This window comes from Nematolebias whitei, chromosome 22, assembly GCF_014905685.2.
Source record: "Nematolebias whitei isolate Nwh7 chromosome 22, NemWhi1, whole genome shotgun sequence".
Classification (NCBI taxonomy): domain Eukaryota; kingdom Metazoa; phylum Chordata; class Actinopteri; order Cyprinodontiformes; family Rivulidae; genus Nematolebias; species Nematolebias whitei.
Genome location: NC_056519.1, coordinates 19,110,543 through 19,129,248, shown reverse-complemented (window position 1 = coordinate 19,129,248; position 18,706 = coordinate 19,110,543). Strand labels below are relative to the sequence as shown.

The window sequence follows — 18,706 nt, the reverse complement described above, 5'->3', positions numbered from 1 at the left end:
GAAGAAAGGTTGAATAAAAAAAACAAATCCCTTGTCTTTTTGTGTCTGTTGTTGACTGATAAACACAGATGTCTTCAGAAAAAATACAGATGTTCCTCATTTCTTTAGACCTTTGTGTCTTTTAAAGTGGACTTGATAAACAGTTCTTATGATAAGATAGCATACAGTTTAAGTGGAGAGGCATTGTAGTTTTGGAGGGAAGTTCATTTGTAGTTTTAAAACATTTATGTTTTTTCCTCTTTATGCCTCTTTAGGCCTTCAGGCCCAGGCCTCTCTTGCAAAAGAGATCTGTGATCTCAATGGGATTTGCCTGGTTAAATAAAGGTGAATAAATATTCCGGCGTTGAAAGTTGGTTCAGACGAGCTCCTCACTCTGTCCACTAATGGTCAGTCAGGTCATCTGGACAGCTTCTTTTGTGGAAAGATGTTTCGCCCTCTATCTGGAGGGCTCGGTCTGAGGAGTCCTGTTTTCCTCACTAAGCAGTACACTCCTTTAGCAGACCAACCAGTTATAGTACAGTATAAGTCTCTTCATACTGATGAGGGTGAAACGTCTTTACACTAAAAAGAAACTGTCCAGATGACCTGACGGACCATTATTGGATTTTGTACCTGGATGATTGAGCATGAACTTTGATGTCTTGAACCACTTTGGCTGTGGCTGCCTGCCTGGGAGGAGTCGACGAGGACAGGACAGCCCCCAGAAACCATCTTATCACCAGAGGATATGGTTGGTCCACTTAAGGAGTGTACTGCTTAGTGGGGAAAACAGTTTACTTGGGCCTCCTCAGACTGATGGAAGCGCTCCGTGAAACCTCTTTACCCAAAATTAGAAACTGTCCAGATGACCTGACCGACTATTATTGTATTTTGTACCTGGATGATTGAGAACAAATGTTGATGTCCTCACTCTATATTGTCAAAAAATCCAATCCTTTAAATTTTACAGCGATTCATGCAAAAATTATTATTTAAACCGTTACATTGCCGTCAGTCTCGTATTACACTTATTATTATTGTTATTTTGGCAGAAACATGATGAAATACAGTACACCTCAGGCTGCACCGGAAGTGTCCCACCTTGTTTCCGCTTCCACCATTTATATATTTTTGCTAAAAACCACAAAATAAATTATAATAAACCGAGTTTTGTAAAAGCTCTTGACCTTAAAAGAGTTTAAAACAGTGTTTGTTTGAACCGCTATGACTTGATTTTAATTAAAGTTGTTTAGGAGTCTGTTAAAGACTGCACTTGGGTGTTAGCCTAATAAGCTAACAGAGTTAGCGTGAACAGAGGGTTAATTAGTAGTTTAATTAACCACTTTTGCCAAGTTAGCTTTCGGCTTTTTCACGGTTTTACTTAAAAAAATACAGTACACATAAAAAAAAAACTAACATTATAAGAAATGCAAAATTTACAAAAATTTAAAATTAGGTAACTTACTCCATTTTAGTCGGCTAACTTCCGGTGTAACACCGCCGCCATAAGAAGCAGCATGAGCAGGAAGTCGTGATTAAAATATTACTATTGAAGTATAAAGGGTCTAAAATGTATTAATTTTATAATGAAGTTATAACTTTCAGACTGCAGCCGTTAATGTAACCCAATCCTGTCAAAGAAGCCTTAACCTGTTTTAATATTTACTAAACGTTGTATAATCCAAGTCCAATACTTTAAATAACTGATGAAAATGTTTGATGAATGCAGACTGCTGAGAAATTTTACTAAAGATAAAACTTAGTTGTTGATGTTAAAACCAGAACAGAAGCTAAAAGGAGAAAAACGGCACCTAGGAGCTAAAACTATTTAAACTGTAGCTTAATGCTATGAGCTATATGTAGCCAAAAGCTAAAAATATGCAAATCAAAGCTAAAATGAGTAAAAACTAGATTGAAAAGAATGATGTGGAGTAATTTAAGGATATCTCAATGTAAAATAAAGGTAAATGTTTTATTTTTTAAAAACTGTTCATACAAGCTAACGTTTTTGATACAGGAACGTTAAAATAGCACCAAGTACACAGAAATAGTTTAAGTAATAGAAATCACAGAAGTAGCTGAAGCATGAAACTTGTGCTGATTCAGCTTTCACACAATTATAAAACTGGTTAGTTTGTTATTTTTCCTCTTCCAGAACACTTTAATATTTAATAATCTGAATTACTATTATTGCGTAACACTGACATTGTGTGTGTGTGTCATAATAAAAAAGGAAAACTGCAAACAAAAATAAAACGTAGCTTATTTTCAAGATTTATTCACTGGAATATTAGTTTATACTCTAAATAAATCACCTGCTGAGATGATCTTTGATTACATCAAACATCCCCATGAATCAATATTTACAGCAACTATTAATGAGGTTTCTGAATAATTATCATGTTTAATAATAAAAATAACTTTCCAAATCACCTCGATCTGGGAAAACGGCCAAAGTGAAGTTGTGGCTCCGTCTTTACAGGTTTTTACTGCACAGTGAAATGATTTGTGATTACTCTACTGCTGAGCTTTTTATTTTATTTTATTTTTTACGAGTTGACTGAGTTTAATTTGCATTCTCAAGAACAAACCTGAAGTCACCACGAATGGCAAAGCAAAATACATTTATTTGATGACTTAGCAGCAAAACAAGGCAGAATGAAGCATAGACAGATCATATCAAGGAAAAGTTCTGAAATCGTGGGAATTAGCTGTATTTTTTTAAATTGGGAAGAAAAATAATTTGCACCGAGTGAAATCTAAAAACGACCCCTTTTACAGCTTGAAGCTCCGGTTAAAGTGCTTTTCTCTCTGCAGTCGATGGGGACGAAGCGAAGACCGATTTTAAGGCTGGCGAGTTCATTTTCTGGCTCTAGTCTCTGCTGCAGGGGTTACGAGGCGCCGGCGCTCCTTCCATCGGGGCCGAGCTGGGAACGGAGAGCAGCTGGCCGCCGTGCAGTCGCTCGTTGACGCGCAGCTGGCACCCGTCCTGCAGCATGCGCATCGCTATCCTGCCGATGTTGCGAGAATCGTCCAGGCCGCAGTGAGGACGGCCTTCGTACTTCATCCCCAGCTTCTCCAGCATGGTGCTCAGCTTCGTCTGCGTGCGCGGCACCTGGAGTAAACACGGACATTAAAAAAAAAAGCAGCAACAAGATATAAGAGAAGATTCTGAGAGCGCAGAGTCCAGACACCTGTTTTCTGCAGGTGTTCATGTCAGACCCTCAAGTCACGACTAATAATTAATCCCGTAATTATTCAGATAATGCTGATTACATCTATATATTTCTCTTCTGTAGCTTGAATAAGAACAGCTGACTAACAGAAATCTTCTTCAGAGAAGTTTCTTGTTTTTTTCCTCTGAGGAATTATCTGAAAGCTCCAGGCAGGAGTTTGACTTTAGTGGTAGAAGAAAGACAGTTTGAGATCTGATTCGAGTGTTTAGACTGAAAAGCATCAAAAGTATGATCAATACCACAAATATCCAATATTGTTGTAGTTTAAACTGGACGTGCAAAGAGATTCTCATAATCTGATGGTCAGACTGCTTTAAAATCTACCCAGGTCCAGCCTGAGTCAGACCTCTTTAATGCAGCTGCTACTGCCGCCTGCTGGTCGGAGGATAAAACTTTGATTTATGGAAATCAAACAGACCAACTGACCTCAGAAAAGATCTACATGCAAGATTTAATTAAACACTTTAGAGGAAATTAGTATTGTGACTAGGCCTGTCACAATAAATCCATTAATCACATGATAAATGAAAATTATCAACCTCATTTTCATTTATCAGCTTTATCATTTCTTCATGTCTCTCTCTTTCTACTGAAGACACTGGACGATAAAAAGCTCAACTCTGGTGCTCTTCACTGACCCCTCTCTATTCTCTTTAAAATCTGTTTTAACAAGCCAAAATTGTTAAAAGCAGCTAACAGGCCGACCTCAGGAAAAAAAAAAACCTCCGTCTTGTCGAAGCTCCAAAATTCACGATAGAAACCTGTGACTTTGTGTAAAAAGTTGTTTTGCTCTGCAAAAAGAAGCTGAGAACTTGTTTACTGATTTTTTTTAATTAAAAACTTTGTATGACAAATGCTGTGCTAAAGAGCTCAAACCACACTGAGCGTCCACCATTTTGAGAACTGAAAACCAGGAAGGAGAGACAGCCCATGTCACGTCAAGGGGACTCCCTCCCATTTTTATTAAAGACACGCTGCTCGCTCCCTCACTATCCATCCGTCATATACTGCCATCCGGTGGTCAAAACAGGTACTACATTCAAAACAAATTAACCAATATTTCTTCTTATATTTGACAATAATTATGAATTATCGTCAAATTTCAAACAATATTATCGTTTATCGCAATAATTTCCGAGACAATTAATCATCCAGCAAAATGTAGTTATCGTGACAGGCCTTGTTGTGATTAAAGTCATTAAAGCCCCAAGAACTTGTAGTTGTTGTAGCTTCAGTGTTATCAAACTGCTTTGACAAAAACTACAAATCAGTTAAGTTTTAATGTTGTCCTGGAACATATTTAATATTTTGAAATAAATAAACTGAGAGACAGAAGTATTTATGTTATCTGTTCAAGTAACTAAAACTAAAAGCAGGAAAGTTTCATGATTTTTCATGACCTGATTTATCAGTCATAATGAAGCCAAACTATTCTGTTTATTAATATTTTAACTGTTATTTGCAGGAAAGTGTAGAACGACGTGATATTTCAGTTTACAGTTTTAACTAATTAAAATTTTAAATCAATTTTACATATTACTTTCAATTAGTTGTTGATTAAAAAAAGTTTTTCTGCATATAGTCAACATTTTCATTTTTAGTTTTGGAAACTAGCAAGACCTAATTATTTCTTACTACAAAAGTTAGTTTCTATAAATAAACTGAATACGATTTAGAGGCATTAAATGTCCAACATTTAATCGTTTCATAATAATTTCCTATATTTTTACTTTGACGAACAACAGGACACGTCATAAAATCGAAACTAAACGAATAAAATATAAAAATATATCACTCTGGTTTAGTTCCACTTAAAGTTTTGATACATTTTCTCATGTAAAATGAAATAAAAATGAACATTTAGAAAATGTCCTAACCATACCTTGTAGAAGTTGCAGTAAGACTTCCGTATGTTTATCCACTTCTTAGCAAACTGAGGATATTTGATCCGGCTGAGACGACACTGGATGTTGAGGAACTTGCTCATGTCCCACGACCTGCAGAGCGAGACAAACAAAAACTGATTTAATGAGACGGAGACAACAATCCTGCAGCAGATGTGAGGTGAAAACGTACCCGTCGGTCAGAATGGCGTATTTGTATTTCGTTCCGAGTTCCCTCTCCTGAAGCCAGGCCACGACTCGCCGGAGGACATCTGGAAACGAATCTGCTTCATCCACCATTTTCTACAAGTACAAAACGAATCACTACTGCTGAATCACTGCTTCTTTACCCAGCAGCCGTATCAAAGACCGAACGCGTCCAACCTGTGCGATTCCTGTTAACGTCACGCAGAAGTCTGAGAGCTGCGGGTTCAGCTCGGGTTTCACGTATTCCTGAAACGTGTCCACCTGCACACGAAGCATATTCAAGACTGAATATATTTCTCTGGATCTTAAAAAGATAAAAACGTTCTCAACCCGAGGCTGAACTCACAATCTGTAAGGTGTGCGTGTTGATGAGAACCATGGGGAACTCGATGATCTCATGGAGGAAGTCTGAGGGATTATCCTCTTCACACGTCGCCTCGAAGTCCACCACACAGATATAATCGTAGTAGGTGTCAGTGGGACCCCCCTCGGCCGCAGACTGCATTAGCTTCTGCTTCTTGTAGTGGTTCTTTAATCTCTTCTTCATCACGTCCTTCACTCCTCTTTGCACCAACAAAAAAAAGGCAGATTTTAAATATACAGCTTCTTACCAGTCATGTTCGTCAGTGTTTTAGTTTTCCAAGAGGAAGACCCTAAACTGACCTGGTGTCGAGTTTCAGCTCTGCTAACTTGATCCGCAGCTCGTCCTTGGACATGCGGTTGATGTGTCCGTTGGCTAAAGCGATCTCTTTGTAAACCGGATGACTGAAGTCACTGTCCGACTGGGACGTCTGAGGAGCCGTTTCTCCCTCGGGGCATATTCGGCTGCAGGGCTTTGCCTGCAGAGGAAGTTCAGAGGTCATTCTTTTTATTAATAAGCTTCACAAACACATAGCTATTTCTCTATAGCAACTCATTACAATCCATTCCTGTACAAATATGAGGCTAAAAATTGTTAATTTGATTTTTGAAGGAGCTTGGAGGACCGAGCCTCATGTCAGGGGGGGTTTCCAGTTGTTCTTAGTAGTCACATCAAAGCAATCAAACCCAAACAGAGGGTGCTTTTAACAGCTTTAAAGATCTACTTTATATCCTACAATAAGATTTTTTAATCCTCGAGGATCTTCTTTTTTGACAGCTTTCCAGAGAACTACTATTAGCTCAATAACCAGGTGAGATGCTTTGAAGCCTTTCATGAGGTGGATTTAAGAATCATTTGAAGGGTATTGCATTTAGTTGTAACATCATAAAGATTGTGAACTCCATGCCTTGACCCTAATTCAGTAGCAGTTTACTAAATATTCGCCAAATTATAGCAAATAACCCCTTAATGATGATTCTAGACCCAAAGTATCTGCAGATTATATTTATTTGTCAATTAAATTATAAATTTACAATAAATATATTGTCATTCCACGATTTTCTCGACATATCTGCAGTTTTAGACGATTGGTCTCAATAGCACGTGACTTAAGTTATTCAGTTTTCCAGGTAGCTGAGGCCTTTTTTCAAAAACATGTACATAAAATAAAAGCATAGTTTCGTGTTCGCTCACACCAACCTTCTCATCATCTTGTGTGTCTGTCATCTTCACATTCACGTCGTTGCCATGAATGTTTTCCTTGTGTTCATCCATTTAAAATCAGCCTCTCCAGAAACTTAGCAGCGATTTTAAAACCAAGACTTCATGTAAAAAACGTAAATTTGAACATTAGCTAACATCACCGCCTTATTTACTTTTTAAAGGAATCGAGTCTGTTTGTCGCTGCGAGTACGGTCGGAAATTATAAAATAAATGTATAACTAAATTGATTTAGCATAAAGCTAAACGACTGAAAAGACGCTCCGTGGCGACGTTAAACTTTGTTTTTAGAAAACTGTGGACTGCTGTGACCGTTTCCGGTTTGCGCCAAAAACCTCATGGTGCTCACTCGCGCCCCCTGGTGTTGCGGATGAACAAACGCCATTACCCACAATCCCCTCTGTTCAAAAAATGGTTAAACATTTAAAAAGTCAAATAATTACTTCTTGTTCAATTCCATGTGTTTATATTAATTATTACTGTAAATTGTTTTATATTGTAAAATCCTATTTTCATCTATGTCCACATTATTTTGATGTTTGTGTTTTCCTGGTTCAATACTCTTGTCTGATTTTGATGACATCTTGCTGATCTTTGGTGATCTATTGAACATTCCTCTCTACTAAATAATAAAAAGACAATCTGCTGTACACAAACTTAACAGTAGCAGCATCAGTTGCTCAATTATTTATACAAAAAAATATATTATTTAGTATTTTTTGTGTGTTGCATGTTTTTTTAAGAGCAATCAGCATAGAAAATAATGTAATTCAATTAAATACAATTGTGTGCATTTGGGGAATGCCTCGTAAAGAAGCTAAATACATTATTAAAACATGTTGATAATTTACAGATAAATCAGTGAAATATTCCATGATGATCTTTTATAACAGTAAATATGCTAAAATAAATTGATATTTAAAATAAACTACTTGTTAGGTTGAATGTCTTGTGTAAAATAAAAACTACAATTATTACAAAACTTTGTTTGTGAAAATGTAATATATTAAGTGTTTAGTGGGTGTGTATTAAAATGTATTTTTCATATTATCAAAGAAAATGTAGTTATGAGAAACTTGTCACTGTTTATGTAATTTTAGGAGCACTGCTCATATTTAACCACTAGGTGTCACTATTATCTGCATTTTGATTGAAATGCCAGTTGAACCACACTGCGCATGCTCACAATGTCGAGCGTCCTATGCAGTTTAATTTTCATGCTTAATTATTTTAATGTAGTTACATTACATTCTGAGTAATAAATTGTGTAGAAATTTTTAAAAAATGTTTTCTCTCTGTCAGACCACCGTGCTTCACAGACAAAAATCATTTTAAATTTACATTTGATTTTTATTCTGCTGCCTGCAGATCATCCCTGCCCTGCTGAGAGATATTCTCTATAATGCATGAGATGAAGGGGGGAATAAAAAGGCAACATCTTAGAAAAACAAAGGTTTATTTTTTTTATTTGGAAAAAAAAAATCATGAAAATCTCAACTCATCTATAAAGAACATAAAGAAGTGAAATCTTTGTATATGGGTTTGTGTTTCTTCTTACAAAAGTAGAGTTCAGGCCAATTAAAAACACACTAATGCTAAGAAATAAAACAAACCTTATTTTAAGAGACACAAACATTACGCAGGAGAGAGGAGCTGCATTGAAAAAGGCATCAGTCCCATTTCACGCCCTCTAATCATCACAATGATTCAGGGTTTGGGAGATCAGAGCTACATTGTTCACTTCCCTCCATCTAGACTGGGATGCTGCATTCATGTCATGTGGGAAAAAAACCTGCCAATATGATACTACCACTTGTGGCAACTGTTTCTTCACAGAGCAATTTCAATAACAGTGATTTAAAAAAATGGAATTTTCAAGTCATTGTTGAGTTCTGAGAGAGACAAATGTGAGAAAAGCTGAAAATAAATCAACAGCAGATATTTTTTTTTTTTACATTTTAAACCGTAAAATGAGACTTTTCTCTCAGAGCAGCACTATTTCCACTGGACTTGAACGCAGCACTGCCACAAAGGCTTCACATAAAAGTCGATTTGTTCAAGTCACCTCATAAAAAAGGCATTCTGATGAGTCAAACCTGCTCACATTTAGAGTTTTCTTCTAGCCCTACAGGCTCTGGTTCATGTTTTGAAACTCGGCACTGAGTTTCCTTCCTCACAGTTCATGTGCACGACTTTGCATGTTAGTTTGCAAACCACATTTTTCTCCTCACATAGCTTCGAGGAACGACTACTAGCTAAAACACACAAACATATAGGTTTGCATACACTGACAACAAACAAACAAACAAGACAAGAGGCAGCTCTGATGGTTTTCTGGAGTTAGAAAGTTTGGGGAAATTGTCACTTTTTATTTTGGCTTATTTACCATAAAGATAAAAACAGCTGGTGAGAGATCAGCTGAAGGCTGGAAGCAGGAGGTGAAAAGGCTGACTTCGTCTAAAGGAGATAAAAACCTGCTGATCAGCACCTCACATGCTCATAAATGTACATGAATGGCATTAACCTGTACAAACACAAGTAATAAAACACGGCAGTGAGGGTTTATGAGGCGTTTAAGTGCCACTTCTTTCCAGGAAACAGCCTCTCAAGGGAAATAAGGTGAAACTAAAAAGTTTATTTTTACTCATTTAAAGTGAAACGTGCACCTTCAGTTTGTTCTGAGGTGTTCAATTAGTTTATAGGCGTTTTCTAGAGAGGAAAAAAAATAATTATGGGCTGTTCTGACAGTTTGTGAAAACTGTGCTCAAACTAAAATAAATGCTGAATCAAACCCTGAACTGGAGTTTGTTCTGATTCATCTGTAAACTCGAGGGCTGCTTGATTTGATTATTTTTCCAGATCAGGCGATCCTCCTCTCATTCTTCCAGCAAAGCGTCTCCAGACTTTAGCTGTATATGTTTTGTACAAACACGACTGAGCTGTTCCTCTGTGACACACACACACACACACACACACACACAAAGACAAACACACACAAACTGATATAAACACACAAAGAAGTCAAACAATCGCACAAAAACTGTGTCAAAAACGCAGACAGTACAGATCAGACTTTATGAGGATGTTTGAGTTTCTTGTAGCTGTGTGGTTTCAGAGCTGATCCAGAGTCCAGGTCCAGGACACCAGCCTGGGAGGGGTGGTGGTTCAGAGGTGTGGCTGTAACACACTTCTTCACAGGACAGGAAATGAAAACAAACACGAGCCCATGGATTTAAAGCTCAGACTTCAGATTGTTGTTGCAGGGTGGCAGGTTGATATTTGTTCATTTTCAATCAGCATGAATTACTGCTCAGGTGCATTCTGGGTAAGGCTTTTCAGTTGTGGGTCCATGTGCAGCCCAGAATCAACATGGGTAAGGCTACATGTAAACTTCTCCCTGTCCTCGGCACTGTCACAACTGCTCTGGGGTCAGTGTGGGAGGAGCAATCGCTCCAAAGCGCACTGCAGGTGTTCCCAGTTCTTCCACAACAGCGCCAGCATGGACACGCCCACGCAGGTGAGCGCCAAGTGGAGGCGGCTGCGCAGCAGCGGCGCGGTGAACTTGGCCGCCGTGGAGACGCACACAAGGATGACGGTGACGATGGCGAGCATGATGTTGATGCATTTTCCCAGCAGGACTCTGGCGTCTGTGTTTTCCAGCTGAACCGTCTGCTGCTGCTGCTGCTGCAGCTCCAGCTTCGACACGCGGGTCTGACATCCCTCCAGGACCTCCTGCATGGAAACACACAGTCAGGTCAAAGGTCAGGCAGAGCAGAGGGACACACAGGCTGGCAATGAACTGAAAGCAAATGCATTAGGAGAGAGGCATTCATCACATCAGAGATAACTGAGGCGCTTCAGTGTGGCTCGTCTTAATTTTCTTTTTTTTTTAATGGAAAATAAAGTGTGAACCTGTGAAAGTTTAACAAATAATAACAATTAAGATGTGTGAAAACAAAAAAAAAACATTTGATTAAACTTTCCAAAAGAAGACTTAAAGTGACAAAAATTCTCTTTAATAGGACCTCCAACTAAACCAGCCTCTAGGGAGCACAAGCCAGTGGATCTCTAGTTCTGGTCCCAAGTCCTAAATGGTTTGTGACAGGAAGAGCATCCGATCTGACAGAAAACACTTCTGCAAAACTAAGCTGAAAGTTCACCTAAGAGACACCATACCAGATCGGTCGAGGCCCGGGTTAACAACGATCATCACCGGTGCTGTTGACAAACACGGCACCTGCAGAAATTATGCTCCTGTTTGTCGAAGACCACGAGGAGAGAAACGTGTCAGGAGAAAAGAGGAGAAGAGGAAAGTGAAGAATGTAGGACTGAGGGTTGCAACTCTAATGTGGGGACAATGACAGGAAAAGGTAAAGAGCTGGCTGACATGATGCAGAGAAGGAAGGTAGATGTTTTATTTGTCCAAGAGACCAAGTGGAAGGTCAGCAAGGCTCGCAGTATTGAAGCAGAGTTCAAACAGTTTTATTATGGTGTGGATAGAAAGAGAAATGGTGGAAATGAAGGAGGAGTTGACAAAGAACCTAGTAGAGGTGAAATAGTGTCAGATAAGGTGATGTGTCTGAAGGTAGAAGTAGAAGGTCTGATACTAAACATCGTCAGTGGTTATGCTCCACAGGTTGGATGTGATGAGGAGGAGAAAGATACATTTTGTAAAGATCTGGATGAAGTGATAGAGAGTGTTCCCAGGGAGGAGAGAGTGGTGATCGGAGCAGACCTGAATGGACATGTTGGTGAAGGAAACAGAGGGGATGAGGAAGTGATGAGTAGGTTTGGTGTCAAGGAAAGAAACCAGGAAGGACAGATGGTGGTGGATTTTGCCAAGAGAATGGAAATGGCTACAGTCCACACTTGTTTCAAAAAAGAGGGAGGAACAGAGTGACTTATAAGAGTGGAGGAAGGAGTATGCCGGTCGACTACATTCTGTGTACAAGAGGAAACCTGAGAATGGGGACTGTAAGGTTGTGGCAGGGGAGAGTGTGGCCAGACAACAATGTATGGTTATGTAGAATGACTGTTGTTGTTGTTGTTGTTGTTGTTGTGAAGAGAAAAAGAGTAAAATCAGAGAAGAAGACCAAATGGTGGAAGCTGAAGAAGGAATGATGTGAGAAATTCAGAGAGGAGCTGTTAAAGGCTCTGGGTGGTAAGAAAGAGCTTCCAGCAGCAACAGTAATTAGAGAGACAGGTAGGAAGGTACTTGATGTGTCATCTGGACAGAGAATGGATGATCAGGAAACCTGGTGGTGGAATAGTGAAGTGCAGGATGCCGTTCAAAGAAAGAGATTAGCCAAGAAGAAATATGACAGTGAGAGGACTGAAGAGAGGAGACAGGAATGTAAGGAGATGTGATGTAGAGCAAATAGGGAGGTAGCTAAGCAGAAGGCGTATGATGAGTTGTACGGGAGACTGAACACTAAAGAGGGCGAGAAGGACTTGTACCGATTGGCAAGACAGAGGGATCAGGCTGGAAAGGATGTGCAGCAGGTTAGGCTTGTTAAAGATAGGAATGGTAATGTTCTAACAAGTGAGGAGAGTGTGACGGGAAGATGGAAAGAGTACTTTGAGGAGCTGATGAATGAAGAGAATGAAGAGTAATAATAATCCTGAAAAGATAATCCTGTCAGAAGACATCCATCAGAACAACCAAATGATGCATCAGGTAGACACAAAGTATTTACAAAGGGAGTCTCCCGTCTATTTACATCAGAAAATCCCAGGCCTTTCAAATAAATAATTTTATAAACATGACTGTCATAAAGATGTACCGGTACATACAACAGATTCCATTACCCAGAAAAACTCCACAGTTTTTTATTGTTTTAAATTTTATCTGACGTAAGAGAGATGCAAACCGCCGGTAGTCTTTTTAAAACTCAAGTTTAGAAAAATAAACTAGATGAATCCAACTCTCGGTGCTGCAGAGAGTTTTGATCCATTTTGACCACCAACATGCATTTATTGGTTCTGCCGTAAAGTCAAACTTTAAGAAATGGATTTACATCTCTAATTTTCAGAAACTTTCAACATAAAATGTATTTTCTTGTTTATTTTTCCTTGAAATAAAATGTATACCAGAGGGTCTGAGCAGCATATAAATAAACACTGTCTCAAGATGTAATTTTAAAAACTATATAACAAAAAAAAAACATCCTTTAGAGAAGAACTTTCCTACTAATATCTGCCTTCTAAACATGATAAAACAGGCAGTGGAAAATTAAAACTGTTATAATTTAATAACTCTGGCAGTAATCCTGCAGAATTATTATTATTTTTGTTCCAAAAAAGATGGAAGAAAGGATACCTTTATTAATTATTCAAAATCCAACTTCCCAAACCCAACACACCTGTCAGACTGGGCACTTCTCATTATTTGAAACAAACTAAATAATTCCTTAATCTGGGGTAAAAGACACAATAGATCTGGAATTCAAAGTGTTAGTCTCGTTTAGTTTCAGTTTTCACCTAAAACAAACCCAGTTACAAAGACATGTCCTTCATCCAGCAGCTGTGATTACCTGGATATCTCTGGCCCTCTCGTAGGCCTGGTAGGCCACCTTCTCCTCAATACTGGCCAATTCCTGCTTCAGGTTACTGGTCTCGTGCTGGTGCAGCTCTGTCAAGTCATTTAGCTGGTCCTCCAAGCGCTCGTACCTGGCAAACACACACCCACACACACAGGCCAAGCAGCAGGGATAGAACCAGAAACATCATTAAGATTGTGTGTGGGTGCGTGTGTGCGCAAACAAAATAATGCAGAGGTTGATCTGCTGCAAGCGAAGCAGCTGAAAACGACTGGTTGACTTAGTAACAGGCTGATATGAGCTCAAGTTCTGGCTACTTTAGGTGTGTAAAAACCAAATAACCCTCATGAATGAAGAGGATATGTTAGATGGGTTCTGTTATAATCCGGCATATTGACTGTAACAAAACAAGAAGCAACGTGTTTCATCTGTGACTCCACCCACCAAATATCTCACCTGGATCTGAAAACCTTCATGAGACTATTCTTACATTCTCACCTGTATCTCTCCTCCTGCATCACTTGTGTAAAGTAGCTGTAGTCTCTTTTGAACTGGGAGTTCATCGTCTCCATGTCCTCCGCCAGCTGAGTCTGAGCCTCCCTGATCTCCTGCACCATGTCCAGCACCTCCACCAGGCGCCCGTTGGACTCCGACCTCCCGGGCCCTCTAGAGCCAGTCTCTGCCGCTGGGTTCCCGTTGGAGTCAGCTGAAGCGGACGTCCCTGTAGAGCACTCGTCATCGCTCTGGTACTTGGGGGTTTTGGCTACGGTTGTGGCACTGCCGCTCAGACCCCTCGTCGCACCCTCCGCATGCAGCCCCGAGCCCGTCTCCATGGAGTTCTTGAGGTGAGCGATGTTGTCCGCGCTCCCAAACTTGTTCCTGATGAGGTTGGCAAACTCGCGCGGCTTGTTAAAGAAAAACGGAGGCGAGAGTGACACGCCGGGTCCGATGGTTTTAACTTTATCCATCGCCGGGTGTCGCCCGGCGCCCCTCATGTCCTGCAGGCTGCCCTCTTTGCTGTGAGTCCCAGAGTCTTTGCTGCAGCCATCTTTGTGGCTGTGTTTGCCGTTGGTCTCGCTGTCCTTCATGCGCCGGTGGTACTGCTCCAGCTTCCTCTGCAGCCGAGCGATGCTGTGCGCAGACTTCTGGTTCTTCTTCTCGAACACCTGACGCACCCGAGACATCTGCTGCTTGTCCGCATTGTTCACCAGCTTCAGGTACTCTGCGACGTTCTGGTCCCGCACTTCCTGCTCCACCTTAATCTGCTCCGTCACCTACAGTCACACCAAAGAACAGAAGGAGACCTAATTAACAAAGTTGACTTTTCAAGACTAAACGTCTTACTTGTCAGCTTCAAAACTGTTTAATGCAAACAGAAATATGCTTAGCTGCTATAAATCACTAACAAACAGCGAGTATAAACACAAACTTGTTTGTAAAATTTAAAAAAACTACACAAAACCTTTAATAAAATCTGAGCTGGCATAAATGCAGGTTAGATCAACCCAAAACAATCACAAATAAACTAAGTCACTTTAAAACCCACAGTTATGCTTCAACTTTGTTTACATTTTGACTCGTTCAATCATAAAAGCAGGCGATCATTTGACCTTGAGAATCTTCTGTTGCAGGATGTCGATGCCCAGCGCTCCTTTAGTGAAGTCAACACCGACGCCGTCATGGCCGACACTGTCGACTACATCCAAGTTGGACTCGGAGCCGCCGCGGCGAATGGGCACCGGGATGCTGAGGATGTTGGCGTCGCAGCCGCTGCGCTCCGCCTGCAAACACAACGATGTGTGGTTAGAGTCATGACAAATAAGCTCCTAATCAGACTATTTCAAATATTCAAATACTATAAATGTGTAAATACCAGCTGCTGGAGGTAAGAGTTGAACGACAGTTGTTTAATTCTGTATTTGTTGAGTTTATTTAAGACAGAAGTTGAGATAAGGAAGTCTGTTTTTGAATAAAACACATTTTTAAACCCTTTCTGGGTAATCCAACAAAGTTCAATCAGATCATCTGGATGGTTTCTTCTTTTTTTGTTGTTGAGACGTTTCATCCATCATCAATCTGAGGAGCCACAACAAACTCAGTCCTGCAAGCAGCACACTCATAGTGGAACAAACTGTTTGATGGTGATATGATGATTTCTGGGGCCTGTCGACTCCTCTGAGGCAGCCGTAGCCAAAGAGGTTCAAAGCATCAAAGTTCATCCTCAATAATCCAGGTAAAAAAAAAAATTCTAACAAACTTTTCTGGGTAAATGCACCTTTTAATATTTCGGCTCCTATGCAGGATGGGAAACAGATAAATTAAATCCAAATAAGTAGATGAAGTAAACCTCGTTACTGAAAGAGTTATAACATTAATGATCAACCTCAAAAGAAAATATGTTTCCATAAAATCATTTTACTTGTGTATTTAAAGACATTTCACTTCACTAAAAGACCGACAAAACTTCCCAAAAAGTCAAAGCACAAACATTATTAAATGTATGAAATATACTAAAAAGTAATGCGACTCACTGAAGGTATAGAGAAAATGTAATCTCTTCAGAGTGCACTGAGAGTGAAAACCAATCACAGCAGAAATGTGTAGTTTGTACATGAACACATTCGAGCTCCAGTCTGTTCAGGGTTTTAGTCAAAATCAGAAACCTGCTGATTAATCCTGTCGGTGACAACATGCGATCCGTGTTCTTACAGAAACGCTTCTTTCATCCTGCTGCGAGTCACACAACGAGAACATCAGGAAAGACAGGAAATCTGAATGAATAAAGACAATTCACCAAAACACCAACAGTGAAGGCTCGAGGGGATTCAGGCTGCAGGGAACTGGATCTTCATGGAGTAAAACAGATGAAAGTAAAAATATTAGGACGTCTAATGACCACAGAAGCAACTAACACACAAAGCGTCCCCCACAGAGAGAGGAGCAGAACACAGCGCTGTGGCAGATTGTGCAGAGTCAGCGTCCATCATAACTCACAGCAAATAACAGACCCACAGCAGCAGAACACAGACGCAGCATCTTCTTATCAGCACGACGACGAGGCTCTCCAAACACTCCCGAGATCATTCGGTCAAACACGGGACGTGACTTCAGAACATGCACAAAATAGTGCAGATTTACAGATGTGGTAGTAGCTGAGAGTCATTCGATGCCTACTCTGAGCGTGACATCTGGCAGCTAGTAAGTCAATTAACTGACACCTTTGTTTTTGTTGTTTATCTGAAAGTTCAGTTCAAATGGATTTTTAAATTTTTTACCTCACTATAACTTAAGATATACATAAAAAAAAAAAAAAATCATAAAATCCTAGATTTATTTCATTTTAATCTGCCAGTTTTTTAATGCTCAGCCACATGTAACATGATGTGTCCAATAAATAAAAACATACCTAAATGAACCAAACTCCAAAGGATTACATTGTGCTTTTATTAGGCCTGTTACGATAAAAAATCTGCTGGGCGATTAATTGTCTCAGAAATTATTGCGATAAACGATAACATTGTTTGAAATTTGACAAGAACTAGTAATTATTGTCAAATTTAAGAAGAAATGTAGGGTAATTTGTTTTGTGTGTAGTACCTTTTTTGACAACCGGATGGCAGTATAAGACTGTTTGAACCAAAGGATGGATAGTGAGGGAGCGAGCAGCGAGTCTCTAAGAAAAATGGGAGGGAGGCCCCTTGACGTGACACGGGCTGTCTTTCCTTTTTTTTTTTCGGTTCTCAAAATGGCGTATGTTCGATGTGGTTTGAGCTCTTTGGCATAGCATTTTTCACATGAAGCTTTTAATTAAAAAAAAAAAAAATCAGTAAACAAGTTCTCAGCTTCTTTTTACAGAGGAAAAACGTTTTCCACGAAGGCACGGGTTTCAACCGTGAATTTTGGAGCTTCATCAAGACGGAGGTTTATTTCGAGGTCGGCCTGTTAGCTTAGCTCGTAGCTTAGCTTCTCAGCTTAGCTTCACAGCTTAGCTGCTTTTAACGATCCAAAAACGCGATTTTTGACAGTTAAAACAGATTTTAAAGAGAAAGGGGGGGTTCCGTTAAATCACCAGCTTTACGATACAATATATATATATACGAGATTATATAGATTTGTTTGGATGACGATATGATTTTTCTCGCTATCACAAAGTCGGTCACGATACCATTTCGATTTTATTCGATTCACAAGTCTGCCATCGTTATATTGTAAACGAGTCCTCGAGGCTCAATGGGATTTACTTGTTTAAATAAAGGTTGAATGAAAATTGCGATATCAAATGCCCATCTCATTTACATATAAATCAATTGACAAAAACAATTCAAATATGATTTAACCATTTTAGTTCTGTTATTACAGGCACCAGGCATTTAAATAAAAAAAAACATGCTTTCTTAATTAATGATTTTTTTTTAAAAGACGTATTTCTCATGTTTAAGTGCATTTTTTAAACCAGTTAACGTAAAAAGTGCCCTGATTACCTTCCAGTTATAAAGAAACAAAAAATAGATATTGAGCTTACATAACATGACTATCAATGCCGCGTTTCTTCTTCAGGTGAACGGCAACATTTGTTGTTTCCCCGAGTATTTGAACTCACACTGGCGCCTGTTGCACACGACATGAGTTCTGTCTGTTGAGCCGTCCTTCTGTTGGAATCAAAAATATTTCCACAGTGTTGATTTAAATCCGGCAAGAGAGTGAATTTCATTATCTGCGTTTTCTGCCTCGTCTGCCATGTTGCTGAGGCGGCCGCAGAGCGCAGCCGCGCACGGAAATGGTGACAAAAACATGCCTTGTGAATTTCAAAATAAAAGCCTATTCTAAAGATGACGATATGAATCGATGTTTAAGTTTTGCCACGATATAATTGAATCAATCATTTAATCGATATATCAATTTAAATCCATGTATTGTTGCACCCCTAGGGGTCAGTGAAGAGCACCGGACTTGTTGAGAGTGGTGAAGGCTGCACAGAAATCTGTTGGAGTCAGTCTCCCCACCATCACAGACATCTACACCTCCAGATGCAGGAAGAGGGCTACCTGCATCATGAAGGACCCCACCCACCCAGCACACACACTTTTTGCCCCACTCCCCTCAGGAAGGAGGTTAAGGAGCATTAAGTGTAGAACCACTAGACTGAGGAACAGCTTCTACCCTGAGGCTGTTAGACTCATGAATCTCTAACTAGAATAATCACTGTGAAAAACCATATCATGTTGCTGCTGATCTGTTTCATGTTGCTGCTGATCTGTTTCAATGTTGATGTGTTCATGC

At 39.6% G+C, this 18,706-nt stretch overlaps 2 protein-coding genes across 2 annotated transcripts in view; both read right to left on the bottom strand.

Moving 5' to 3' along the window:
• Positions 1–2,675: 2,675 nt before the first annotated feature.
• On the bottom strand, positions 2,676–7,190 carry eri1 (exoribonuclease 1). The gene is made up of 7 exons (XM_037696256.1): positions 6,867–7,190; positions 5,969–6,144; positions 5,652–5,868; positions 5,483–5,566; positions 5,292–5,401; positions 5,098–5,212; positions 2,676–3,094 (listed from the first exon to the last, which is right to left on the bottom strand). The coding sequence occupies exons 1-7, from the start codon at positions 6,939–6,941 to the stop codon at positions 2,852–2,854; spliced, it is 1,020 nt and encodes a 339-aa protein (XP_037552184.1). The 5' UTR covers positions 6,942–7,190; the 3' UTR covers positions 2,676–2,851.
• A 3,011-nt stretch (positions 7,191–10,201) lies between these two features.
• Positions 10,202–18,706, bottom strand: part of tmcc3 (transmembrane and coiled-coil domain family 3) — a 15,795-nt gene continuing 7,290 nt past the window's right edge. The window contains exons 2-5 of the mRNA XM_037696001.1: positions 15,037–15,207; positions 13,925–14,700; positions 13,421–13,556; positions 10,202–10,619 (exon numbers count right to left, since the gene is read on the bottom strand). Coding sequence (XP_037551929.1) covers positions 10,317–10,619; positions 13,421–13,556; positions 13,925–14,700; positions 15,037–15,207 — 1,386 coding nt within the window. The 3' untranslated portion in view covers positions 10,202–10,316. The remainder of the gene's footprint in view (positions 10,620–13,420; positions 13,557–13,924; positions 14,701–15,036; positions 15,208–18,706) is intronic.